At 45.6% G+C, this 27,462-nt stretch overlaps 1 protein-coding gene across 1 annotated transcript in view; it reads left to right on the plus strand.

Moving 5' to 3' along the window:
- The first annotated feature begins 1,132 nt into the window (after positions 1–1,132).
- LOC135394458 (UPF0462 protein C4orf33 homolog) overlaps positions 1,133–27,462 on the plus strand; it is a 62,657-nt gene continuing 36,327 nt past the window's right edge. The window contains exons 1-2 of the mRNA XM_064625195.1: positions 1,133–1,264; positions 15,994–16,062. Coding sequence (XP_064481265.1) covers positions 1,239–1,264; positions 15,994–16,062 — 95 coding nt within the window. The 5' untranslated portion in view covers positions 1,133–1,238. The remainder of the gene's footprint in view (positions 1,265–15,993; positions 16,063–27,462) is intronic.

The raw sequence follows: 27,462 nt of genomic DNA on the forward strand, positions 1-27,462 counted from the left end.
CGGGAAACAAGGCTGATGTAACCTTCTGGGTCACAGTCAACAACTGACTTATATGTGTTGTAATGTTGATAACGCGAAAAAGTTCGTCTCTGTGCCTCTGGATTCTGACTTCAGTCGCATCGAGTACTAATCTTGTGTTGGGAAGCTTGCGAAAAGCTTTGGGCAAATTCGTTTGTTTCCTGGACGGCTGGAAATGCTGTCATGTCTCGCAATTCTTCCTGTCTTTTCATAGCCTGAACCCACGATTCGGGTTTTCGAGGACATAACATATCGCACGGAAACCTAAAAAAACGCAACTTCTTGCCCTCCACATAATAATTCGTACAGCCGTAAAAGCTTGCAGCAGTGGCGAAATGGCGTTTGTTTTCCAGCCAGTTCGAAACCCGGCTGGAAGCACGAGGGAGCGGGGGATGTGCGCATGCGCCGTGTCTTTTTCGTGAGTGGCGGATTCCTGCGCTGTTTCCTGACACTCAGGGAAGCAGCTGACTGCTGTTTCTTTCCATCAGTGTCTGAGTAATGTGATACCGAATCTTCGTTCATTGTTTTGTTTCGGGAATGTAACACAGCGGTGCGACTGGAGTGTTATACTACTTGTCCGCTCTATGCAGAGTGACGTCAACGCTGTGGCCTTGGGAGGGAGAAATTTCTGCGACACCTCTCCACGTTCCTGTTTCGGTTTGATTGTTTTCTTAATTGAGGCATAATTCGTCATATGAGGAAGAAACAAAGTTGATGGGAGGTATACAGTGGATGTTATGTACCAACAACGATGTGAAGCAATTTTTTTCTCGGAGCGTTCTGAAGTCTTCATTTAACAAGAGGAAAATGCATTGAAAAAAAAGTTTGGTCCTCACAAAAATCGTCCATAATTCCAGTTGTCCATATTAACGAGGTTCATATTAACGAGGTACGACTGTATTTCGATCAGTTTACCCTGTCCGCGAATGACACGTAAAACTATGAAGGACTCCGCGTGCTCATGAAACAGAGCGGTCAAGACGCATACGTAGCCCAGCTTGTTGCTAAAAATTGCTCCGCTTCGAAAAGCACTTCATGATCGTGTGCGCCCCTTCTCTACCCGTTCTTCTTATCTGCAGCCCTCCAGAAGCATCTCACTGATTATTTGCCACTTTTGGAACGGCGCATTTGTCTTGTCACTAGGATCGAGTCCTCGCACTCCACATGCGTGTTTGACATTCCTGCCGGGATATTTATTTGCTGGCCCGTGAGATCGCAATATGCAGGCAGTTCCGGAGGCAAAACGGTACGTGTGCGATGTCGTTCAAAAATAGTGCTTTTGGCACAGTGCTGGGATGAAATATCTAATTTATGGTACTCACGGTGACATTTAGTAGTGCATTCATAATTATCACATTTATTCTACTTCTAGACTTTTATCAAAAGTACGTGTAACTGAACGCCTTTAATTTTGTCGCTGTCTCGTTCTTGAACGCTTTTTAAATCCCATTTTGCTGTCTTCAAAGTGCTTAAAAGCTTTCGTATTATGCCGCGCTCGCTATTTCTCGATTCATGTAATGGCGCTGTACGGATGAACGGCATAAAATGTACAATCGGTTACCTACAGAACCAAAGAGGAGGATCATTAATCGAGAATGCCGTGCGCTATTGAAACACTGGCGCACAGGTTCATCGTACATCAAATAACATCGCGAGATTCACGCTAGCTAATAACTACTAGCTAAAGGGTGCATCAACTGTATACGACTCTATTGTTCCGTACAAATATTTGCAAAAAGGTGAGAAAACCTCAAAGCCACCATTCCCACTGTAGTGCACTCCGGCAGAGACAAAAGGGAGTTTTCGGGAACCGGCGGGGTCCATACGGTCGGGCGGCATGGAACCGATCCGAGCCTCGTCAGAAAGAGTTTTCCGGAACTGGCGTGGAACACCGCTACGATACATGTGGCGCCATCCCTCGTCAAACATAAAAGAAAGCCATTTTTCGGAGGCACTGTAAATATTCTTTCACGGAACAATAATAATCATCCACCCATACCCGGCCGATAAGGATTTGTACAATCTACGAAATGGAACATTTGAACAGTTATAAATCACCACAGCATCTCCACGTGGAATAGCATTCGAAATTGAGCCAGTAGTTTTCTTTTCGGTATTCCCCAACGGCGAGTTTATGACCTTTATCCTGAATGACGACGAACCAGAAAATATACCGCGAAGTTTCCGAATAACGGAACTTTGTGAGGAACCATTCCGCAATCCGCGGAATATTTGAGTGCTGCTGAGTGCATGGGTTCCATAGCGTCGGCGTCGGTCACGTTTCAGCTTCGCTAGGGAGACCCCGAAGGAGAACGATCGGATGCGAACCGATCGTCACTTCTCAGCAGACTTGTGCGTAACGCATTATTTGTAATCAATTACATTTTTGAGTAATTTTTTGAGTAATCAGTTACTTTACTGTCAAAGTAATTTTTCGAGTAATCAATTACTTTTCGGAGTAATCGATTACTCAGTAATTGATTACTTTTCCGGCAGAGATAAACTTATCCTTCAGGCGTTCTGCCCCAGGTCAATCCCCTCGTGCTGTCAGCCAGCCTTTGTTGGACCGGTGTACTATAGCAAGCGGAGGTCATTGTAATAAAGTTCTGGAATTTCAGGGTATCTCTCCCTAATCTCTTCCTACACCTGTGTGGTGATACCTAGAGTCACTAAATAAGTGACTCTAGATGAGCTTATTTAGTGACTCTAGTGGTACCTGAAGCTTTGGAAGTTTAGTGAGTCATGGGGAAGTTCCACGCAACGTTCTTCCACAATCGGGTCAACGTCTTCCCGTGCGATGAATACAGTAGACGTACAGATCTACTTGTCCTAGGTGTTTTTTTTTATTTTCTTTTTCTTTCTTCTTTTTTTGTTATTTCAGCTGTACTGCTGTTGGGCCCTATTTTCTTTCCTTTCCTGGGGCACACAAAGATGGGTACACTTTGCGTGAATACAGAGCAACGACGGGAGTAACGCGTTACTTTTATACTCATTACTCAATTACATTTGGAGTCGAGTAATTGGTAACGGTAATAAATTCATTTTTTCCGTACAAGTAACGATAACGGTAATCAATTACTTTTTTCGAGTAACGGGCACAAGTCTGCTTCTCAGGAGGATCGCCGCGCGGGAAGGACAATCCCGGCGAGGTCAAACGCGTGCGCGTCGCTGCTGTCTCTCCCAACTGATTGTACCGGGCATGCTCACCGGTTCCCGAAAACTCAGTAATATTTCGGGACCCCAAAATACTGCACGTCTCTTCTGGTATCGTGTATCAAATCTTAGCCCTAAAAGGTCACCCCTAAGCTGCGGTTACGACCGTCAGCGAATCTACACGTTATTTTTTGTCTGCAATAATGCTCATTTAATAATAAAAATATAACACAATAGCACTACAACCCAAATACAACAACAACAATATTATTAATATTACTTTATTCACAAAAGCGTGAAATGGAAGTGAGCAAAAACCCAAAAAGGCGCTGTGGGTGACTTGACGAGGCGCATCTCCCATACAGCCGTGCAGCAGCGGAAAGAAATGGCAGGGGGAGGGGGGGGGGGGGGGGGGTATGTCTCATAGAGAAAAAAAAAAGGAAAACAAATGAAAGGACTAGATATACTAGAGGTTTGCTATTCCCAAAAATAAAACAAACGAAATACAAGAAGAAGAAAAAACAACAACAACAACAACAACATAGATGAATGGATGATGATGATGTGGGATGTTTCCCTGCGTTGAGTGCAGGACCCTACCCCATTCCAAAAAGGTTCATATGAGAGGATAACGAGGGAAGGAAACCCCTACAGTTCGTGAATGAGGCCGGTGGCCCTCAGAAAGGAAAGGAAAGCGCCAAGTGCACGGCACTGATGTCCAGGGTTACTCCATGGGCCGAGAACTTTGCAGATGTTGAATGGCCTCTGATCGAGCATTTCAAGTTGACATTTAAAGGCCCGTCGCTCGCATACGTACTGGCTGCAGTCTTCTAAAATGTGTCGGATTGCTGCCGGGACACCACAAGTTGTACACAGCGCCGTGTTGCTGTGGCCCAGCCTATACCGGAGTGCAGGGGTGAATGCGACGCTGAGGCGTAAACGACGTACGAGAGAGGTAAAGAGGCGAGGGAAACCGCCTGGCATTTCAAATAATAGTGTTGGGTCAACAGCATACAGAAGCGACCACCGGGTGATGTCATGACACCATTCCTGATAGGCCCAAGGCGAAGTCAATGCGGACAAGAGGGAGCGTCTATCCCCATTCGAAAGTATGATGGGGACTGCTGAGCAGCGATGGTGAGCCGCAGCAGCTGCCCGATCCGCTACTTCATTGCCTCTTATGCCAATGTGGCTAGGGACCCATTGGAGGGTCAACCGGTGGCCCCTGTCTTCTAAAACCTTGAGCGTCTTCAAGATGTTCACTACCACCGGAGCCAAGGAGCCACGGATGCCCATGTTGTCTATGCACTGCAGCGCTGCCCGCGAATCTGTGCAAACCACCCAGAGGCGGGGGTGGTGATCCAAAATAGACTTTAGGAATAACAGGATGGCATACAACTCCGCAGAGGTGGCCGAGGTGCGGTGCGATAGGCGGAACCCACGTGAAATTGATTCCTCTGGAATTACAAATGCCGCAGATGAGCCGCCAGTAGTAGAGGAACCGTCCGTATAGAAACAGAAACACAGAAAACTATAGAGAAATACAGAAAAAGACAGTTCCTTCTCTAGTCGCTGTGCAGGCAGTCATCAGGGAGGTATCAAAGGGTGCCCAAGACCTTGTCCAGCTCCCGAAGGAATCGTAGCAGCGCAGACGTGCCCCCAGTGTGCTCAGTTGGGCAAAGTATCGCTGGCAGTGTAAGCTCTCAGTAGCCCAGATGAACGAAACGGCGCCGGAGATTGAACCGGTGCCCTTCGTACAGCTGGCAGGCGAGGAGGATGTGTTGCACGTCTGCCTCGATATGACACGTGGGCCAAAGAGGAGAAGGTAGTTTGCTCATCTTAACCAGCAGGAGTGGAGTTAGTGCCACATTCAGCCGCAGCCGATGGAGCAACCTCTGCTTGTTGCGCGGGATGCGGCTATGCACAGCATGGACCATTAGCGGGTCAATGGATCGCAGGAAGGTACGGGTTGCGGAAGGTGCGGATAGCTTATTGCTGAAAGAGCTACGTGCAGTTGGGTATGAAGCGGCGGATTCTCAGCTGGCACATAGAGAGCGTAAGAGGAACGACAGTTGTTTGATCAGTGTCGTGGGTACGCCGGGCTACAGTGTCAGCACGATCGCTGCCAAAAAGTCCTTTGTTGAATTTGAAAAAAGTTGACTTTGGCAACATGATTAAAGGGATTTTGCCCGTTTTAAAGGGCTCTGCTGTAGGCTTTTTCAAATTTTGTGGTCGCCTCTGTGACAATCCCGGTGGAATGGCATGGCAGAAGTCGTTCATAATATGACTTTTGCAACATGCACCCGTTTTAACGGGCTCTGCTGCCGGCCGTAAGCGCCAATAGTAATACAAATTACGTGGCTCACCTGTGCCTCTGAAAGAAGTTAAATGACAAACTATGTGCATCGCCCCTTCAAACTGGCGCTAACTTCAAATTAGCCACTGGTGCTAATTTTAAAAACAGTAATTAAAATTTAATTGCACCACTGTGCTTCTGGTAGAAACTAAGCAAAATTCATAAAACCATGTGCCCCGCCCCTTTAAAGTGCATTATGCCCGTGGTTGTACCATTGACACCCAAGTGGTAAAGAGTAATTGAAATTACATTGCTCTGCTGTGCTTCAAGTAGACGCTTAAAAATTCCTGAAAGCCTGCGCCCTTTTAAACCAATATGCCGGTGGTTGTACCATTGACACCAAAGCGATAAACAGTAATTCAACGTACACTGCTCTGCTGTGCTTCAGGTAGACGTTAAATAAAATTCGTAAAAGCGTGTGCACCATCCCTTTAAACTGCAACATGCGGGTGGTTGTACCATCGGTACCAAAACGGTAAACAGTGATTCAAATTACATTGCACTGCTGTGCTTCTGGGATGGTGTCTTTGCTGATTTCACCAATGCAAACAATTCGGGAGATATGAGGAACGACAGCCGTTGGACAGTTTCCCTGGCCCACGTGACGGCCCCTGTTGTCAATCAAACCAAAGTTCAAGGAAAGAGAAAATGCAGCTTTTTGCAGAAGTTCCGTGACGTCAAAATGACGTTGCGCAACATTTTTTTCCACCGAGAAAAGTTCAAGGAAAGATAGTGGCGAACTTCGGAGTTTGTTAGAAAGAGTTGCGGTCGCTTTTATTGCCGTGCCTTTACTACTGCGCCTCTGACTCCACATTTATCATGGTATCGTTTGAAATGCCAAACGAGGATTTTTGCCCGTGTTACCGACTGTCGAAGAACGCTGTTCGTTCGCTGTGTGACCCTCTGCGCAGAACCTCCACTCTCAGAACAGAACTTCACCGCATAGCATGTTGTGCGCCAACTACAGACACGAATGATATGCTTATCGCTTCCGATTTGAAGACAGAGGGGGACAGAGGCATCTTTATAGCAAATATCATATATCCAAATTGCTATACGCCCCCCCCCCCCCCCCCCGCTCTTCGAATCAGAAGGGGTAATCCTATCATTCGTGTCAATGGTTTGCGGATTAAGTGCTCTGCGATGAAGTTCTGTTCTGAGATTGTAGGTTTCACGCAAGATGCACTTCCCGTCACGGATCATGATATCATTGCGCACAAGATTGTTCTGTTCTCCAAGTATGACACTGTACATGGCAGCAGGTTCCGTGATGTCCTCTTGTTTTCACGTGGTTTTCTTGCTGTACAAAAATGAGATTTTCCATTGAGACGCGGAGGAAGACAACAGCTTTCATTCTGTTTGAAAGATGCATCCTAAATATAAAATGCACACAACAGAGACATCAACACTGCATGTGCAGGGCGTTGGAAAGCGTCGGTGCTCTTCTATGCAGCGGAGCAGCACCCCGAAATGAGCGCTTGCAAGTGCACGGACCCAGGGTTTTTCGACATGCGACTTTTCCGCCCCTTTTGCCATGAAGTGGTTGTGTCGTCGCAGTGCGGGCACTAGTCTGTTTATATGTGCTCAAATTTACACAGGGTCATTTTGAAAGAGAAGCCAGCAGATACATAGAAAAAGGAAATAGGAAACAAATAGTTTTCAACCGAAGCGTTGTTGTGTTCACTGACCCCGAATACACGTATAGCACACATGCCGATACAGCGGGTGTGTCATGTAATGTGGCACAAAACAGAGGCTTAAAATTCTACTTTAGGGTGTCACTTGTCATCGACAAACTTTTGGTGTGACTTGCGCGCACTTGTTCGATTTGCAGTCGCGAGAAATATTCTGAACAGATCTCTGAAATGTGCCAAGTCAGGGATTTTTTTTATATTTCGTTTGTTCGTTGTCTTTCTTTGTGTTTTTCCTTGGCCGAAACAGAAAGGGCATTTCGTTTTCTCAACCAATTTCAACACAAAACACGTTACCCTACTACAATAAAAATAGCTGGGGAAAATTTTCTTTGCGCAAAATCTCGCCCGCGTTAATTACTCCGTCACGTAATGTAGAATACTGTGGAAAGAAACGATGAGTCTCCCCTTCAGTCCCTCTTCCATGCTTCTGCTGATAGCGGCAGCAAGGTTAAAAACGACGCAGCTATCTGAAGCAATTATGAGGAGGTTACAAGAAAAGCCGTGTCACCGGGAGGCCTCGTCTTTTCGGCCTTTTTCTTTTCTTTTCTTTTCTTGCGTTTGCATAACTTGATGGAGGACTGCACGGCCGGCAATTTCCGTGAATCGTACAACTGTTTTCCGTTTCCTTTTTACCATTACCGAGTAGCGCGGGTGTTTTGTGTTGCCATGGGATCAGGCCTCGAGTCATGTTGTTTCTCTATGTATTCAGTTTGGAAGAAAAATTTATTCGATTCAAAATTGAACATATAGTTCAGCATTCGATTCGGAACACAGTTATGCGCCTCGAGATCTGAAATATTCTAATGTTCGCGCAGCCCAAATATTTGACAATGTACGGTTTGACCTTAAGTCCTTCAAGGATGTATTGCTCCACATTTCACTCTTCACCGGAGCGGACAGAAGCGATGCGCTTTCTCGTTCTTCATTCTATCACGCTCGTGCCAGTGGGTGGGTCGGCACACACTGATTTTGATCGGCACTTACGTAGACCCAACTTCAGTTGCTGGGAAAGGGAAACATTTTCCCGAACTTGGGAAGTTCAAAACTCCTCCCCGCGCGACGTCATCTTTTGAACTTAGTTCTGCTTTGACGAGTCTAGCACTCCTGTAGAAGGAAGGGACAACACGACAGAACTCTGTCACGAATTTCCCGTCTTGTCGCCCAAGCTCAGACTTCTTTCAAGGTGAATGAAACAGGAGGCTTTTGCGCGCTTCGTGATACGTGTACTATCAGAACGGCTTCATCGCGCTCTGATTACGTGTTTTGTTTCAGCCGTTCAGCTCACATTCGACTCCGACGCCGCGGACATTTCCGTGACCCTAACCACGCCCGCACCACTACCTCAGTTCCAGGATTTCAACCAGCAGCTTCCACCTTTTGGATTTTTCATCTTCTGTCGTCATGATGTTAACATCTTTCTCTTTTATTTCTTTTGACTACCAAATGCAACGGGATGTATCCACTAGTGATTTTGATTTTCCCAGAAATTCACTGCTGGGGGGGGGGGGGGGGGGTATGCTTGGTGAAGGTTCCACTTAAGGAATTTTTCTTAGACACGGAAAGAATCGTGGCACAATGGTGACACCTCTGCACAGCTTTCCCATTTTATTTGTACATGTTATTACGTTAGAACACAGTACATTAGAATACAGATTCATTCTGAACGGCATTTCCACATTAAGATGCATAATCACACGACCGACAAAGAAAAAAGACTAGCACCTTGTCTCACGAACCTAAATGAATACCTAGCACACAGATTGGACAAATGCATGGTACAATCATCTGCATGACTGTGGTCCTACAGCCCAAGTTTGACAGTACAGGACGTAATTCGCTGCGCCGGACTCTCTACCAGAACGTGTTGGTGGCCGAGTTGGGTGGGGTCGCCTGGAAATTTCAGGGGGGGGGGGGTTGAAAAAATGCAGTGGGGTGTACACCTCCCCCCTGGGGGGGGGGGGAAATCCCTGGTATCCAATTCATGCATTTGGGGTAGCTAATGGTACGTGAAGTCTTCCATCCCACAAACAATTAACAAATAAATGACGACAATGTCAGCTTCTTTTCCATTTCATTCTCCAATAGAGGGGGAATAATTCTGCAGTGTCTTGGAAGAAATACTACCAGACAAGCCATCTCTGAATGTAACTGTCAAGTAAGTAACTAAATACACAAAGTGCTGAAAAAGCCAAATGCCCACCGGGCCGACAAGACAGAGTTCAACTATGTCCGACGGGGCATGGTGACTCGTGTAAACAGCTCACAATACATTCCCAGTCGTCGTTATCGTCGTCCCTGTAAAATAAATCTGACGCGCGCGAGATGAGAGCGGTGATGACACCGGCCCCAATCTTAACTCGGTCGGAGTTCCCCATACGTTCCCAAAGCTACCCGACCGGGCGCGTACTCTGTGGTCACATGGTCCAACTTGGTCATGTGGCCTACTCCACTCGAGGGTTTGTTTTGGAACGCACCTTTTCTCATCAAGACGCAGATTTCGCTCGCGCTTCTCTGCAAAAATCAAGCAGGCGGGACTAAAGCGTACTTCTTACTTTTTTTTTCGACTACTTCTGTTGCGATACTAGGCACGGTTTTTGTCGGGTCTGTGGTTATCCGTGGAGGACATCATATTTCTGTAAAAAAAAAAGTGAGGTTCGCTTGGCAATTTTCAAAGTTCAATTGAAAAAATAAATTTCCCGCAATTAAAACTTGTCCAAAGCCTTCCTCAATGGTGGCAAAAGTTCCCAGAAGGTAAATGCCGAAAGTCCGACAATCCTCCAGCGACTACGTCGCCAGTTATAATTTTTTATCACCTTAGGTGAAACACCCTGTATATTGTCCCTAGAATCTCCACTTTCTATGGAAAAGGGCAACGCGCTCACTATGTTCCCTCCGTTTTTAACTCTACACCAGCTCTGAATTTATCATCGATTGCATCCCTAAAAACATTGTTTCGTTATTTATTCTGTAGTTGAATGCGCTTCGCTTGTTCTTTTTTATTGTAAATCTCTGGTTAACTTGTTCGTTGATGCTCTATTTTGTGTTTTTATGTGCTGTTTTTAAGTGCGGTTCCCACTGTCAGCCAGGACGTGCTCACAAGCTGTTGTTGGCTTAGGCGAGTCCTCACAGTGTAATCCGCTGAATGAAGTGAATAAAATTATTATTATTATTATTATTTTAATAATAATAATAATAATAATAATTTATTATTTCATCAAGTAACAATCTTTAGGCGGGTCCGCCTAAACCACATGGCTTGTTGCACTGGGCCCGGTGTCAACGACAAATCGCTGGAGAGTACCATTAATGTCATGGCTGCTTAATTCTCATATAGAAAACAACTCAAAGGTACAACAGTTCAATGCAAGATATTAGGAATGAGCCTAGAGAATCATGATAATTAACATTTGTTACCTAAAGAAATGGAATTTCAACAGACACTTTAATTTACGTACAGACTCGACCTCAGTGTAATCAAACGAAATTGCATTAAATAGGCTCGGCACATAATAGGCACGACAGTAGGTACCATACCTCGTGAAGGTGTGTGGCAAAGAAAAGCGGGAATTTTGCCTAAGAACTCTGCTTCGGACTAATTGGGTTTTAAACCGGTCACACCAAAAATGCTTTAAAACAACAGAGTATCTAAACAGATTTTGAACATTCGGTAGTCCCAGAAAGGAAAACATATCGCTTTCAGCAGTAAATGTCGGATTTCTATATACAACACTTCGGAGACAGCTTTTTAGAATCCTATTAATCTTGTCCTTCCACGTTTCGCTACAATGGACAAATATGGTTATTCCGTAACGCAAAACACCGTAGCCCAGGCTTTGCATAATCATCAATATTATACAGGGCGGTGTGACAACACGGATGCGATAGAGAGAGCAAGACACCTTCCTTAACCTAGTACATACTGATGATATCTGCGTTTTCCATGTCATGTCACTACTGAAATGAATTCCTAAGTACTTAACATTTTCTGCATAGGATAAGGGTGAACACTTACAGCGTAAACAAGAGGAAGCATGATGGTAAACATCAGGGAAAGATAATAGTCTCCGCAACGGGTTGTGAAATATAATCAGTTGAGTTTTTGATGCATTGAGGCGTATTCGATTATTAGTGAACCAATCGTAAGCGGCACATGCGTCCTGTTGAATCGAGGCTACAGATTCCAAATGATTGATATGTGAGTGTCATCTGCATATTGATACAACCGACAAAAACGAATCACATTAAAAAGGTCGTTGACGTAAAGATTAAACAGTAAGGGTCCCAATACAGAGCCCTGGGGAACACCCATCTTGAGACCGACAACATCACTAAACTGTCCCCATACCTTAACCACTTGCGATCGCTCAGTTAAGAAATTATATAACCAAGAATACACTGGGCCACGAAACCCATAAGAGTATAACTTAAGCAGTATCTCATGGAATACGGTGTCAAAAGCACTGGACAAGTCTAGCGCAGCAAACAAGTCACCACACAGTTTTTGTCAAAAGCTTGGTAGATATCATGCGTAAAGTCCTCGAGAAGGCACTGAGTGCCCTTTCCGGCAACGAAACCAAACTGGGACTCATTAATAATTTTGTTCTTTTCAACGAAGTTTACCATTACGGGGTAAATGTATTTCTCCATGATGACCGCCAGTGCAGGCAAAATCGAGATGGGCCTATAGCTTTCAACGGCATCCTTTCTACCCCCTTTATGAACTGGCCGAATAATCGCCCTTTTTAAGGGTACGGGAATGATACCAGTTACAAAAGTACAGTTTAGAATATGCAGAACGGCTTCACACAAGATTATAGTTACGCTTAATATCACATATGCGTATGTTGTCTAAGCCCGCAGCAGTATTACGCATCTTCCTAATCGTGAAGCACAAGTCCTCCTCGAGCATCTCAGGTAATGCACAAGAGTTCTTCACTGAGTAGGGCACCTTGTAATTAACAGCACCAAGGTGAGGACTCGAGAGAGATGAAAAATGGTCCGAAAAGGCAGAAGCCAGGTTAGGTCGCTTCCCAAAATCACGGTGAATGGTGTCATCTAACCGACCAGTTGTAGATTGTCCTTTCAGTTCATTAATTAGATTCCAAGTCGTTTTCATTTTATTCTTGTTTTCTTGAAACTTGCAAGTATAATACGACCCTTTAGCAATGCGAATTAAAGGTACTATAAAGCAGTCGAGGTCGAACCTATACAATCGGCATGACGTGAGAGTGCTAGACTCAAACGTTCAGCACAACAAGTAATATGCGTAGGAGTTTACCCTAAGTATTTCTAATTGGTAAATACAAACGCAGTCAAGAATGTTGGTGCGACGCCTGGTGGGAAGAAGTCCTCAATATGTCAAGCAACCCTGTAAACAAGGAGACCGATAAACAGATGCTTTCCTGTTGGGATTTGCAAATACTATCTTTTGAGAAAATGTAATTTGTGTGAAAGAAAATAAACAAAAGTCGAATCTTGCACTCAGTAGCTAAACGTCTATACCTGGGCCTTGTTTCCGCACCGTGGCGCTGCAATCGTACGTCACTCTGTTTGGCCCAGAGTCGTGCGCATGAGACATTTTCGCCGCCGTACTTGGCGGAGTTGGTGTTTCGTCGGTCTGCTTCGCCACAGTGTTGCCAGTAGATTTAAATTTGAATTTTTTCGGGAGCTATAACGTCTATGTGAGAAAATTTTGCGGCATTTTACTTCTGAGGACGTACACAATTCAGGGCACACAAAACGTGAGGTTGCACCTCGACTGCTTTATAGTACCTTTAACCTGTTACAAGACGACCTAAATTCCGCCCTTATAACTGGATCAGAAGGGTAACGACGGCAGCGTCTCCACAGTATCTCCTTTTGCTTGATCAAACTTAAGATTTCGTTATTCAGCCATTCCTCATTCTTTCGCTTTTTCATCTTTATCTTCTTGCAAGCTAACTTATAACCAGTGTTGAAGTATTCAGCAAAGATGTCGTATGCCTGAATATGGTCATCACAATCCGTGACCTTGTACCAGTCACATTGGTTCAAATAACGATCCAAAATAGTCGCATCTATTAGCTCAATGTAAGGCGTGGGGGAGGGAAGGGTTACAGTGCGCGTCTTAAACATCCCAAGTGCTGTAATATAATGATCAGCCAGCTTGTGCAATATAACTCTTGGGAGAGGTTCCAGGTCCCGAGCTCTGACATTCATGTGGTCAATGCAAGAGGAAACAAATCTGCCGCCAACAATCTCTTCCCGAGTTGGGGTAGCAATATGCGGTTCCAAACCGACGTCAGCGAGTGCGTTTAAGTAGTCACAAACTACATGGCCATTCTACCTTTAAAATATCAATGTTCACATCCCCCACAATGTACAAGTCATTCGCAGCAATAGTACGACATACAGCTTTTAAATCTGAGACAAACTGGGGAACACTATTACTAGGAGGCCTATACACTGCAAGCAATGAGAGTATATAATCCGCGTTAAAAACATTAAGTAGGAGTCCCTCCGTTGCTGTTACCGATAAAGTCTGAGATTGCACCTGCCACTTGTTATCTACAAATACAGCAATTCAGCCGCCTCTGTGGTATGGTCGCGTAAAGAAATAGCCGTGGTAGGCGTCAAGGTTATATAAGCCAGTTTCCTCTTGCGATATATTTATTTCTGTTAATACAAAGACATCGAACCTATACATAGCTTCCCCTAAACAGCATCTAAACTCATCCCAGTGTTTACGCAAACTGCGAATGTTGATATGATAGACACCTAGTACAGGAAGCCTGTCTGGTTGAGACTTCAATTCAATCAGAAAAGATGCAAGATCTGGATAAGTTCCTGTTGACATGATGTCTACGTAATCTTATCAAGCTCAACGACATTGGTGACACGCATAGCAGGAGTACCCTCAGACTTTCGGAGAAATATTCTGCCACTTTTTACCCAGACGAAACGAAAACCCCGCTCTTTAGCACGCATCTTTGTTTTCCACAATAGCTCTTTGTTAGACCTCGCAAGATTATCATTAAAAAAGATACCAGCCGGTACATTTCCCTGACCGCTCATCCTACGCAAGGTGCTTCTAGCCTTTGTCCACTTGTCTTTCGTAGCGAATGATGTGAAACGTACAATAACTGGAGGCGTTTTGTCGGGCTTGCTAGGTAGGCGATGCACCGCTTGCACATCAGTTAAGGCAAATTCAATGCCCAATTTAGAGGCCAGATCCTCATCAGTTTCCAAAGGAATACCCTGAACGTCAAGATTTAGGCGTCTGCTGTATTGTTCACTGTCGTTCTCTACCAACTGCAACCCCATCAATTCCTTTGTCTGCGCTGCAAAAGCAGTCTCGAGTTCCGACAGTCTATCCTCTAACTTTATTACAGATGCTCTATTTGTAGATGTGTCCGCTAACAACGTGTCATATTTATCAGATAGAAAGGAAACAGCGGTCTTAATCTCTTCAAGGGCATCCTTCACAGGTTGCAGTGATTCTTTAAGGTCATTAGCTCATCCATTTTAGCTGGTAGAACAAGCAGGGAATTAATGCTGTCTTTCATATTGCTCAACTCTGTCATGATCTTTGATAACACAACACTCTCTGTATCACTGACGTCAGGCGCACGGTTGCTGCTTGCGCCAGATTCTCCTGCACGACAGGCACGACAACACCAATCAGATTTTTTGGCGCTACTCATTGACCGGTATGTTTTCTCCGCTATGCCGGAGCATTGTCCCAGATGATAACAAGATAGACAAGTGGAACATTTTGCATACTGCCCATTAGAGGGAAGTTCTTTCAAACATAATACACAATCCATACTTGTGCAGTCAGCAGCAGACAGACATAAAATTCTACTCAAAAGTGGATACACAAGTATTCTACCTGTGGAAAGGTAGACAGTTGATTAGGAACAGTCCAACGACTGCCGGTGACTGCGAAGGTAGGCCGGTGTGCCGACGTAAGTAGGTGCGACCGTGCTGCCGCTGCGACCTGTGGATGACTGACGGGCACGTGCTGAGCGCTTCCTACATCAGGGGGATGCTTGACAGAAGTATCTTGTAAGCAGCAAACAGATAGTCAGGGTACCGGTCTGTGGAAAGGTAGACAGTTGATTAGGAACAGTCCAACGACTGCCGCTGACTGCCTTAGTTAGTATTAGTATTAGTAGTAGTATAATATTCACAAACGGGGGTGACGGAATATAAGGAAAAGACAGAAGCGACGCTTCGGTGCATTCGTCATCATCACGATAAAGGCAAGCTCTGCGGCGGTTCCTTATCTTCCGTCACCCCCGTGTGTGAACTAGGCGGGTAAACACGTAATTGGCAGCCGGATGGCTGAGCGAAAGAGCGCATTGGTACGCTGCTCCGCACAAGAGACATGCAAACCGAAACCAATTAATTCCTTTAATAACCACGAAGTGTCGATGTGGGTTTCGGAACTTTTGTAATTCTTCGCTGGAGGTTCCGATGGGTAAAACAGTAAAATTTAAAAATTACCAGTTTTATTTAATTAATGAGCAGATGCAAAAGAGCCGCGCACTGCTCAGTTCTTGGTCGATGTCTCAGGGATGCTCACTCAACAGAAAGCTTTTCGATAGCGTCAACTGTTTACGAATTATTCAGCCAGCGGACCTTCGTGAAACACCCGTAACGTCCAAATGCAATGTAATTTACAATCAGTGCAGTGCCAACCTTATTGGCTGATAAGTATAACGTATTACACTCCCTCTCTTTTCTTTTTTATAATTCAGGCTATATTCACTCGCTTGTGTAATATTTCAGGATGCAGTTAATGCAGTTCCTCATCGCCTGTGCACTGCTTGCAGTGGCAAGCACAACGTGCTCAACACGGTAAGTTCATCACGCATCGGATGGTTATTCTATCTTCTCACATTGTCCTTCTTCAAATGACCTTGATCAAAAGGACTTTCTGGTTTTATCCCGTATCGGAACTACCTCCTTCAAAACGCCCTTCTCGTATGACCTCACTGCACAGAGCCATCGACCTATTTCAGGAGAACAGTCTCAGTGGACAGATTTGTTTCTTTTTTCCGAACTGCTGACTATTCCCCTTTGCGTGCTTTTTGTTCGTACTAAACATTTTCGCCCCCCGTCAGATCGAGTTCTTGTTCTCACGGCGACTTTAAATTCCGGATCTCCCGATTTTACGGTCTCGGAACAATGAAAATGTTTGATTGCTTCGCATAAGATAACCACTCAAATTCATGAGTTTTCGATGTCTGTCCAAGTCGTGTTACTGAACGAGAGCCTCGTGGTCGTTAGGCTTAGCAGGGCGGACACGACTGAACAGCGTGTTGGTTAGTTTATTATTAGGTTAGTTCAAGCTCGATGTTTACATTTTGGCATCCAGGTCTGTCCAAGTTCGTAGTTGGCATTTTCCTACGCGCGACTGTGCGTTTACAGTCGGATAACATTTATTTCCAGTAGGGTATTTTGCAACGCCCAAGCATCACAATGTACGGAAAGTTTAGGTGCATGGGGGAGGCTGGTGGGTGTCCTACCAATTGCAGTGCTTGACATTGCAGGAAGACGACGACCGTGATGCACCCGTCCTCCCCTACGCACTCTCACTTTCTGTAGAGCCTCAGGACAACCTTTATTGTGCTGCTTGGACTTATACATTCCTTGATACGCCTCGTGCACAGACTAAAGGTGGCGCTTTGCGCGGCCACGTAGTGGTGGGAAAGCGAACTTTTTGTGTGAGTCGTCCGATATCGAAACCAGTCAAAAGTGTATGTGGCGGGCGTCATGAACATCGAAATTGTGTGAATCGGTTGTGTAACTTTGTGGATTTCAATCGCTTTGAACTCCGAACGACTACTTTCGGTCCTCAGCGGTGATAAAACTATAAGACATAAGACTATATGCAGAAGCAGGCATGTGAGCCTTTTTACAATTCTTTTAGCATTTCTTCGTGAGCACCGCAATTGCTTATGTTTTCTTTTATACTTTTTCCAGCAACCTTGCAAAGGTTGCACCTACAGCGGATGCAGAATTCTCATTAGCTGAGTTGGAAAAAGCGACAAGGTCCAAGCTAGTTGGAAGTTCTTGTCTGAATGGAGAACACACATCACAACATCACTCAACACAACGCGAACGATATACGGTCTGATTCTGGCAACCAATTAGGCTCATTGGCATAAACGAAGACAGATAGAATCCACGGAGTAGCTTATTTTGTGACGCAAACGGTTGATGGCCGACAATCATCTTCTCCTCATGTATACTTCGCGTGGATTTGGCGGGAAACTCTAGAGTGTGGAGTGTGGAAACTGTAGTATGTCTCCCGATTTGTTAAAATTGGGAGACATAGTTTTTTTTTTAAATCAACATTGATGTTAATGAACAATAAAAGCTGCACGCCATTCAATGAGGAACATAAAAGCGATTACATTTGCTGCACCGGTTGTACTGAGCGCAATTCGTCGGTTCCTCCTGTTCCTCTCTCTCTTTTTTGTCCAGTACAGACAAAGCAATGTCTTGCAGATATGTCAGGAAAATGGTACCCGCATTCTTTTATAACAGGACGGATTACAGAGGAGTAAGCAAAGAGGCACTTTACCTTCTGTATTCGTACCAATAAAATAAAGCACACATAAACGCTTTACACCGTGAGCTCACTACTAGCCTGGCTCCGACCTCACACTCTCTGTACGGGGGGGGGGGGGGGGTCGTTGGGTGCAGTTCCCAATTCAACCTGGATGCTAGTGCTGGATGCTGGCTAACCTTTTCAGTGGCTTTCATCTTTCGTCATGTTCTTGTTTTCCTATTGTTGGTCACACAGGTTTCACAGTTGTTCTGTCATCCTTTCTATGTCGATGAACCGTATCTCTAGCAGAAGTGGAGTTGTAAAGCCAATGAAACAACGAATGAGAAGGCAACAGCTTTTATTGTCCATAAACATCACCACGGAAAAAATGCAGGGGACAACTGTAAAGCTCGTGTCTCCTTTTTCTTTTTACATTCAAGCACGCGTGTCTGACCACCAGTAGAAATATACTAGCATCTAGCGAACGATATCGCTAGCGATCTAGTGCAGCGAATGATGTCGCTTTTATGTTACTCATTGAATGTCGTGCATATTTTATTATCTACTAACAGATGAAAAAGGTCTATGCCTCATATTTCAACAAATGAGGAGAGCGAATGGTAACACTCGGTCGGCTGTGATGTGTTTCGTCAGTTACCCCATCCGCACCCCTGTATTTTTGGGCGCGCAGGAGCCTGGGGAACCATTTTTCTGCCTACACAATCAGGGACCTTTTTTTTTTTTCATACCCCGCTTTATCATACGTTTTTGTGCACCCAACGACGCAACAGTTTGTGCGGTACGGCATTACCTTTAGCAGCTATCAATTCAGGCGCCGCGTCACCGAAGCAAGGTGGCGATTGAACGTGTACGAATAGCCCTCGAAAACGGAGCGGACTCACACAACAAGTCCCTATGGCTGCCGCCAGGATTTTCCGTGGCGCGGCGGACGCTTTGCACGAAGCGTATAGAGGCGAAAAGTTTTAGTTTCCCTGTGGGGGAGGGGAGGAGGGGAAACGTGAAATAAGGTACTCTGGCGGGATTGGCGGACAATGCGGGCCAGAGCAACATTTTGGGGTGGCTGGAATACTCTGATGTATGGGGAACTGCTGAAATAAAGAATAAAGAAGAAGAGGAAACTGCATCTTTGGCAGAATAAAGGCCTATGTCATTCTCTCCGCGGGACTCCCCCCCCCCCCCCCCCCTACCAATGTGTCCTGTCACTGAGCGTTGTATATTCTTCAAGGGAACCGTGGGACTAGAAAAAGATTCGCAAAAGAGTTGTTTTGGGTAGTTTTGCGCCGAGTGCAAGGCGAGAGCAGTTTTGAAAGTGGGCAGAGTGGCGACGGGTACAAACGGGAATGGGTTGTTTTGAGAAAAACCGGTAGGGGTTGTTTTGCTCCGGGCGCAAGGCGAGGGGAGTTTGGAGAATGGATAGAAAGGCGACAGGTACAAACGCGAATAGGTAGTTTCGATATACACCCGCATACTCTGGTTGGTTAACCCTGCACACGGGTGTATATCGAAACTACCTATTCGCGTTTGTACCTGTGGCCTTTCTACCCATTCTCCAAACTCCCCTCGCCTTGCGCCCGGAGCAAAACAACCCCTACCGGTTTTTCTCAAAACAACCCATTCCCGTTTGTACCCGTCGCCACTCTGCCCACTTTCAAAACTGCTCTCGCCGTGTATAGGCGTACGTTTAAGTTTTCTCGCTTCACTCCCGCGTATATCATTCTTCTTGAGTGTCCCTTGGAGAAGGTGACGTTTGAGAAAGGGACCTGGTGTAGTTTGCCGTTTCGTTTCACAAGCGAGCTTCATTCCATTTTGTAACGTGAAATTGTTGGCTGAAGTAAAACGGAACAGACAGGAAGGCACATTTTTTGCATTATACTATGCTTACGTGCTAGAATGGAAAGCTCTATTCTGAGTAGGAAAGACATATAAAAAGCGCGCTTTACATGGTGCTTCATTTATCCTGTTGTACATTTGATCTTGTTTTAGAAAGCATGTGGTAGGTCAAAAAGCAGCCTGGGGTACTCGGAAAGGAAGTCGCTGTTGCTTCCTGCATCCTTTTTCTCAAAAAGCTCAAACTTGCATATCAGAGTAGCGCAACACCGTGCAAAACGCTAGATGGATGGACCGGAACATAATAATGCACAGTAGCACAGATGGATTGCTTGTGTATGTGTAATTGCAAAGTATGCCATCTGTTTCAGTTTGCATCCACGACTTAGCGCTACACCCTAGTCAGGCTTCTCGCAAAGGAGAAAGGAGAAGGCTCCTGCAAAGGAGACCGGCTCAAAACTTGCTCAAGACCACCGTGAATGCAGAGCGATACAAACTGAATTGCCAATGTACATGACGAACACTTTTTATTTCACTTTAAGTACGTTTCAAGCATGGTACTTTGTACTATACTTAAAGTACCAGTGATGTGATGTACCTGGCACGGTATTCCTTTTCATTGCCTTGACTACAGCAGCGGTTTAGCAATAGCGACAATAGCCTTTCCCAGCTCCGTTAGATGCAATGCTGAACATTTTACTGAACAGCTTTGTGTAGTTTACTAGAAAGAACAAGATAAGCTTGAAGCGACCACCGGTGCAATGGACGAAGGGCTGTTCAAGGAGACGATGTGGTACATGTTATATGCCCTAGCAATTTTATTTCCCTGTGCTGCATCAAGTATTTCCGGGTTTCTGATAGATGAGTTAGATTCAAGTTGGGTGATTAAGTGAGTATAGATAATATACTCTACAATTTTAGATGGTACGCTAGTTAGAGATATGGGTCGATAGCCAGATTCTTGCTCGCAGACTTGTACACTGGCACGACTTTGCCAATTTTCCACGCGTTCTGCAGATGCCCAAACTCCAGGGATTGTTCAAAGACTTTAGTGAGAATCAAAGATAGGTACAGGTTGGTGCTTCTTAAAAAATGACATTTATATTGTAACCCCTGTGGTTGACAATTGTTAAAATGCAGCATTTGCTACCATGCTACCAGGGGCGGATCCAAGAAATTTTGTGAGGATGGTATGGTCAAGCCTTGAACAGCATGCTATACATACACTACAGGATCAATTGAACATTGTGCGAAGAAAGAAACTGAGGAGGGGGTCAGGACACCCGGACCCCCTCTAAGATCCGCGCCTGACAGCCACCCCTACACCTCTCCACCATCATATATAGCTGTTGCAAAAATAGAAAACGACGTAATGCGAACGGTCAAGAAGTAGAACATCCACCAATCCGGTATTTGCAGATTGAAGAAAAAGCTTCTAGTTGGCAGCCGCCGTAGCGTATGCATATGTCCACGTAGCGAAGGAGGGAGAGGAGGCAATAAGCAGGCCTTTTGTATCTAGGTGGCGTTGGTACGATGCGCGCTCTGTGCATAGCGCGTGACCCGCGTGCTTTCTCGGGTTTGCGTTGGCCACGTGTGGTTCAGCAAGCCGCTTCGGATCGCACAATGTAATGTGCCATTTGTGAAAAGATGACAACGAATGCGCGAGACGGTCTTAGCGGGAATTTGCCGAAGCAAAGTAGTAGGCATGGTAGGCACGTGAAGCAGAAGCTAGCATTCGAAGTATAAGGGCCAGTAGGGCGCTGCAACGGACAACACTGGCCCGAAAACCTGAGCCCGACCCGGTCAGTGTCAGGAGGCTCTACCCCAGCTCCACCCCAGCTCATACCAGACAACTCATACCCATCGAACTAATACCACCATTCACTCTTTCTTCTTCTTCGTTTTGTTTTTCTTTTTTTCTGGGAGGGGGTGTTGATGGGAGTAGCTTTTTCTTGTTTCTTTTTTGTACCATTCAAATTCCAGTCAAGCCGGGAAAGATAAGGCGATAAGGCCATATCAGGATAAGGCCTGATAAGGCCATATCAGGAAAAACTGGCAGAATGTCAGAATATTCAAGGAAATCCACAGATGACATTTGCCGATGCACACTGAAGGATGGTTAGAGCGCAGTGCAATTGTAATGGGAAATGGGGAATGTTTTTTAAAGAATCCAAATCGTTCGTTGCAAAGAACACTAATTCTTTGAATAGGTGACCAATGGGCTCAATTCATATTCCAGCCCATTACAATACTATTCGCAAAGTGTCCATTGGCACGCTTCTCCAGTTGTTGTTTTCGAGATGCCCTGGCACGACAGGCGCCAGCCAGGGGCTAGCAACCCATTCTTCATGGTGGCCAGACAGACTTGTAGAACATTAGTAGAATGGTAGGAAGAACTAAACAACGGCCTCCACGTCGAGTGAACTGGTCCGAATCTCCAGAACGGCTTCTCAACCACCTCGATTAGCCACAATTAAAGGGGCACTAAAATGCAAGAACAACTTGTTCTCAAATGAAAATCTGTGTTTCAATTAGTGTAGTGCAACCAAATTAGTTCACACAGCGCTATCGATTAGAAGAAAAACGCAATGAAAACAAAGCCGTCTTTGGCGGCAACCAAAGGAACCCTCAGGAAGCAAAGATTGGCGGCATCCAATAAGACAGCAGAGAAGCGCGCACATGCCTATCGTGTGCGTGTAGATTTGAAACGGGGCCGGTCGTAGTATTCCGTACATGCGCATTTTTTCAATACCGATTTACTGAATTGTACCCCACAACAGTTATCACAAAATGTTCCACTGACAACAATTATCTTCACGTCCTTCGGACAGCGACACCAGTTCGCTTCGTAACTCGCACTATTAGCGAATTCGGGTGGTCATTTCGTTGCAACACGGCCTAGCGCTCGGAAATTGCTATGTCGGCGACCGAGCTGGATCACGTGACCATTGCCACCCGAACATGATTGCTAGGAATCTAGCGGTTTTAGGCACTTGGATCACGCTAGGGGCGTCGAGGTCGCCCGTCTTCGAGTTTTGTCGTCTGCTAAACCAAGTGATTTCAACATGCGGGCCAATGAGGGCACTCGCCACTGTTGCAGTGCGGATGTGACGACACCCGATACAGTTGAGCAATCTGCTGCACGACCGTTTTGAGACCGGGCAAAAAAAGTGCTAGCTAGCAAATTCCGAGCGCTCAGAAGGCGCCACGCGAACATGCGAGATTTGCTTCATTTTGACCAAGCGAACATGACTGCTCGAGATCTGGCAAAAAAAGTTGCTCCGAAATGACCACCCGAATTCGCCATATGTTTTTCGCCGGAACTGCTCCATGGCGTGGCACGCGCATGCACGCGCAGCATGGACTGAAAGCACCCAATGTGTGCCCGATGCAAGAGCTGAAGCGACACCACCTAGATAGAGAAAGCCTGCTTACTCGTCGACGTGACGTAACAATTAAGAGTCAGCAAATCAGGACCGTGTTTTCAACGGCGGCAGCCAATCACGAACGTCCTTTTGAGCAGTCGTGGCCGTGAAGACGAACCACCGTCGTCTGCGAGTTGTGATTCAACGTCCCCGCGTACTAAATGGGAAAACTGGGAAATAAAGCGCAAAAAGGTCTCAATCTTTCTCAAAACTGGTTTCCTGGAAAGCGTCTTGCACTTTTTGTCTAAATATGTACGTCTGGAGGTTCCAGGTGAGCTGCAGTCATTTGCGAGTTCTTGAATTCGCAGAACGGCGAATCGCAGTAGCAGACGAATTCTTACTCTTAATGTCCACATAGCGAAGGAGGGAGAGGAGGCAATGAGCAGGCCCTCTGTATAGGCGGCGCTGGCTGAAGCGACGTTCACTGCTTAGTGTCGAAGCAAGAAAGAGCCCGGTATAATTCTGATTGTAGCTTCGTAACGGAATCAAAGTCTTGAATTATGACAACAAGTGCGAAATTTACATAGCGTGTAACACAATTTGAAGTGAACTTTGAATTTTAGTGCCCCTTTAATGTCATCGAGGCATAATGATCCTATTCTTGTAAGCACCCGGGCGCACTCTGAAAAACTCAGGAGCAGTTTTAGCATTCCACACGACGACGAAAATGTGGGACAATTTCGAATTCATTTCTTTTCAAAATTCCCTATTTCCAATAAGCGTTGTAGTGCTGTTCAACTATCCTTCAGTGCGCTTGGGTATATGTCATTTGTGCTATTCTTAAATTTCCTTCAGTATAAGTGAAATTCTGACATTTTTTCCTGATACAGCCTTTCCCGGCGTGACTTGAGTTTGAAAAGATACTCCCAAAAGCAACCCCCCTTCCCGCAATAAAAATAAAAAGTTGAGTGTGGGGTGTGACTTCGCTTGGTGTGAGTTGGCTTGGTATGAGTTGTCCTGGTATGGTTTGCCTTGGTACGAGTTGTCCCAGTATGAGTTGTCCTGGTATGTGTTGTCTGGTATGAGTTGTCCAGGTATGAGTCGTCTTGGTATGAGTTGAGTGTCGTATGTGTTGTCTGGTATGAGTCGTCTTCGTATGAGTTGGGCGTGGTATGTGTTGACTGTGGTATGTGTTGTCTGGTATGAGTTGTCCAGGTATGAGTTGTCTTGGTATGAGTTGAGTGATGGTATGAGTTGTCCAGGTATGAGTTATCTTGGTATGAGTTGAGTGTGGTGTGTGTTGTCTGGTATGAGTTGTCCAGGTATGAGCTGTCTTGGAATGAGCTGGGTGGTCGCCGTGTGAGGAACCGATTTTTTTTTCTTGTCTGGGAACGGGCCCCACACCAGAAAACCGGAGCCTGCAGTCGGGATTTTGATCCCACAGTTCTTTTGCCTCTGGGCGCGAACCGGGCTCCGGTTAGACGCACGACACTGGTCCTCAACTTTGGCCTCAGCTCTTTGTTGCACATTGTTGATCCGCAATCTAGAACACAAGCGTTACACGTGAAACAGCTTTTTCAACAGATTCAATTCAACGTCTGTGATACGTTACTCACCTGGGTGGTGGTGGGGCATTAATTGAACAATTTTGTGTTGTGAACAACACAAAGACAATATAGGCTTTTTCACTTTGATTTCCTGACGATACACGCACATTATGATACCTGAGACGGAACAACAACAAATGGCAAATGGCCTTTTCTCGTATACTAACACGGAACACATGCACTTCTGTTTACCAGCTGCCCCGTCCATTTTTTCCTGGGACTGAAAACTGCCGGACACAACTGCAAAACTGCAGAAGGTCGAACAACCTTTCTTGTCCCCCAACGTTGGTAAACCAATAGTGGATTGTATATCCTAGCAGCGCCGTAAAAATCGCCGTGCACTGTCTACGTCACTTCTTTCACGTCTGAATGGCAACATACGGTTTATGCTGTTCCTTATCGGTGGCATGCATAAAAAGCGGCAAGTGCTTCAGAAAGTCGCACATTACTGTTATCTGGCAGCTCGTTGACATGAATGTTGCAATAAATGTTCAAGAGGTAGCAACTGTATTCCTCCGTCGTAAGTGAAAATCGCTTCTTCGCTTGCCGTGAAAGTGGCAGGTTCGGATCATGCAAGGAGTCCTATATTTACTCGCAGCTGGGGCACAGAAAACTGCTTACGATCTTCCTCGAGCTTGTGATGAAAGAATGAGTGTCCTAAGTGGACGATGTTGCTTCCTGGGGCTCCACGGTCTTGATATTAAAACCAATATAGCCATCCATGTCCATCGTGGATACAAAAAGAACATGCTCATGCGCTATGTTCGCGTACCACTTCGTTTCGCGGGTGTTCGTTACGGCGGCGCCAATCTTTTCTCAAATGGCCGATTGCACACAGCGGGACGCGCACTGTGCAAGAGACGCACGGCAACCTGCGCGACACACGAGTAAAACGAAAATGAAAAAAAAAAAAGAAGAAGAAGAAGCTCGAACATCACTGCCTCACTTATCGCGTGCACGCCACCTCTTCTCTGCCGGGTTCCGCTGAGGTAATCGCTGGGTCAAAAACTATTGCTCCCTAGAGCAAATTTTTTTGCCCCTGCTCCACCAGTGGAACATTCAACGCATGCCCCACTCTGCCAATGGAACAGTTTTTGCCCCCTTTCTGGGGCAAAACTTTGACCCAGCTCTGTAAATGGAACGCGCCCTTAGTGAGCTTTCTACAGCATTTCCAGGGGCGCGAAGCTGTAGTAGAAATCTATTGTAGCTGAAAACTCACGTGACCTCCGGAGCTGGACCAATGACTGAGGACTAGCCACCCTACTTTTTTTTTATTATGTTGGGAATGACGTAAATGACGTGTCATCCGCTTCTCTCTCACTACTTTCCTCCTCTCTACTCTGCTTCCCGTCCTCTCTTGTTGTTCCTTTTTTTTTTTCCATTCACTGTTTTTTTTTTTGTTCGCGTTTGTCGGAATGCAGTGGGAGTTACAGGAATACGACGGAGCCTTGGTTGGTTTTGTCACATGAAGTACTCTATTGTGCGACATACGGTTTTGCAAGCAAGACGTACACAGCATGACTGCGGTAACGAAAACAACATGACATTAATATTGCTCCGGAATTTGCTTGAAAAAGCCTGATAATGTCGGACTGCATCTGGCAAGGACTGCTACTGGGGCCTGGAGCTCAGTGGCTGCAAGATGAAAATTAGTATCAGATATACAGCTATGCATGTGAAAGTTGCAATGTCAATAGAAAGAATATGTGCTATGAACGCTAAAAATAAGAACGGTGGTAGGGTTGTGAGAAGCTCGCAGCCATGGGGTATGATGAGCGACCTTAGTAAAAATCTACCTTTTATTGCGCTACTTCACAATGATATATTCAGGCCGGATAGCCTGACAAACTTGGCTCTGGCGCTACCTACAGAACAGTTACTAGGTCAACGTCGGACGAAACTTGTCGAGCGAAATCACCGAGAATCAGACTTACAGTAGCGTCATACTTTTATACAGTACGACGTGAGCGGGTGTTTAATCATAACATTTAGATGCTATTGTTTCACGAACTGAAATATAGTCTACCATCATATCTGCAATGATGCATCATACCATCATATCTGCAATACGGTAAATGTTAAGCAACTTATTCACAATACCCGAAGTGAATGCGGTGTTGTAAGGCAACAAGCACTGACAAATGAATTACCTGTCGCCAGTCGTTGACTGGGTATCGGGTACGAGACGTTCGGACTCTCGAATCGTTTCTACACCAAGAAGCAGAACAGAAATGTTGCGCAGGCATCTTCCCTGGCAGCTGTGACTGTTCGAGGACACTCACATGATACAGCTTGCATTTTTAAACACGAAAAATCAGAACTCACACTCTAACACAACCGCTATACAACACCAGCCTTCCAAACGGACGCCGGCGATCCGTGGACTCCAGTTCCAACCGGCACAGCTGTCGCCTGTTTGAGCGCTCGCGAACAAATTTAAAAACGGCCAATCATCGCTCAGAAAACGAATTCGTCCTCATGATTCGCCCTCATCCGGTGGCTAGTGATTGCTGATTGGTTCCCAATCAGCAATCACTAGCCACCGGATGTCTCCATGACTTTCAATTTATGACGTTTTCTGACGTCTGATGACGAGAAACGCACGAAGCGCCTCACTTCATCCCGCAAAGGAACTCGCGAGTTTCTGCCCTTGGCATTTCCAACAAACGACGTATGTCGTCACGTGGGACATATGACGACGTCACATTTCCCAATCAATGGGAGGATCCAGCCGTTCCTATCGGTAAGTGCTTGCTATACAATGGTCCGTCCGCGCTGCCACTCTGCCATCTGTGAAACATCGAGGGTACTAGTATTGAGCATCACGAATGGCAAGCGGCAGGTATGTTCTGCATGATGTTCTTTTCTTCCTGTTCTGTCG

This window comes from Ornithodoros turicata, chromosome 5 (genome assembly GCF_037126465.1).
Source record: "Ornithodoros turicata isolate Travis chromosome 5, ASM3712646v1, whole genome shotgun sequence".
Classification (NCBI taxonomy): Eukaryota; Metazoa; Arthropoda; class Arachnida; order Ixodida; family Argasidae; genus Ornithodoros; species Ornithodoros turicata.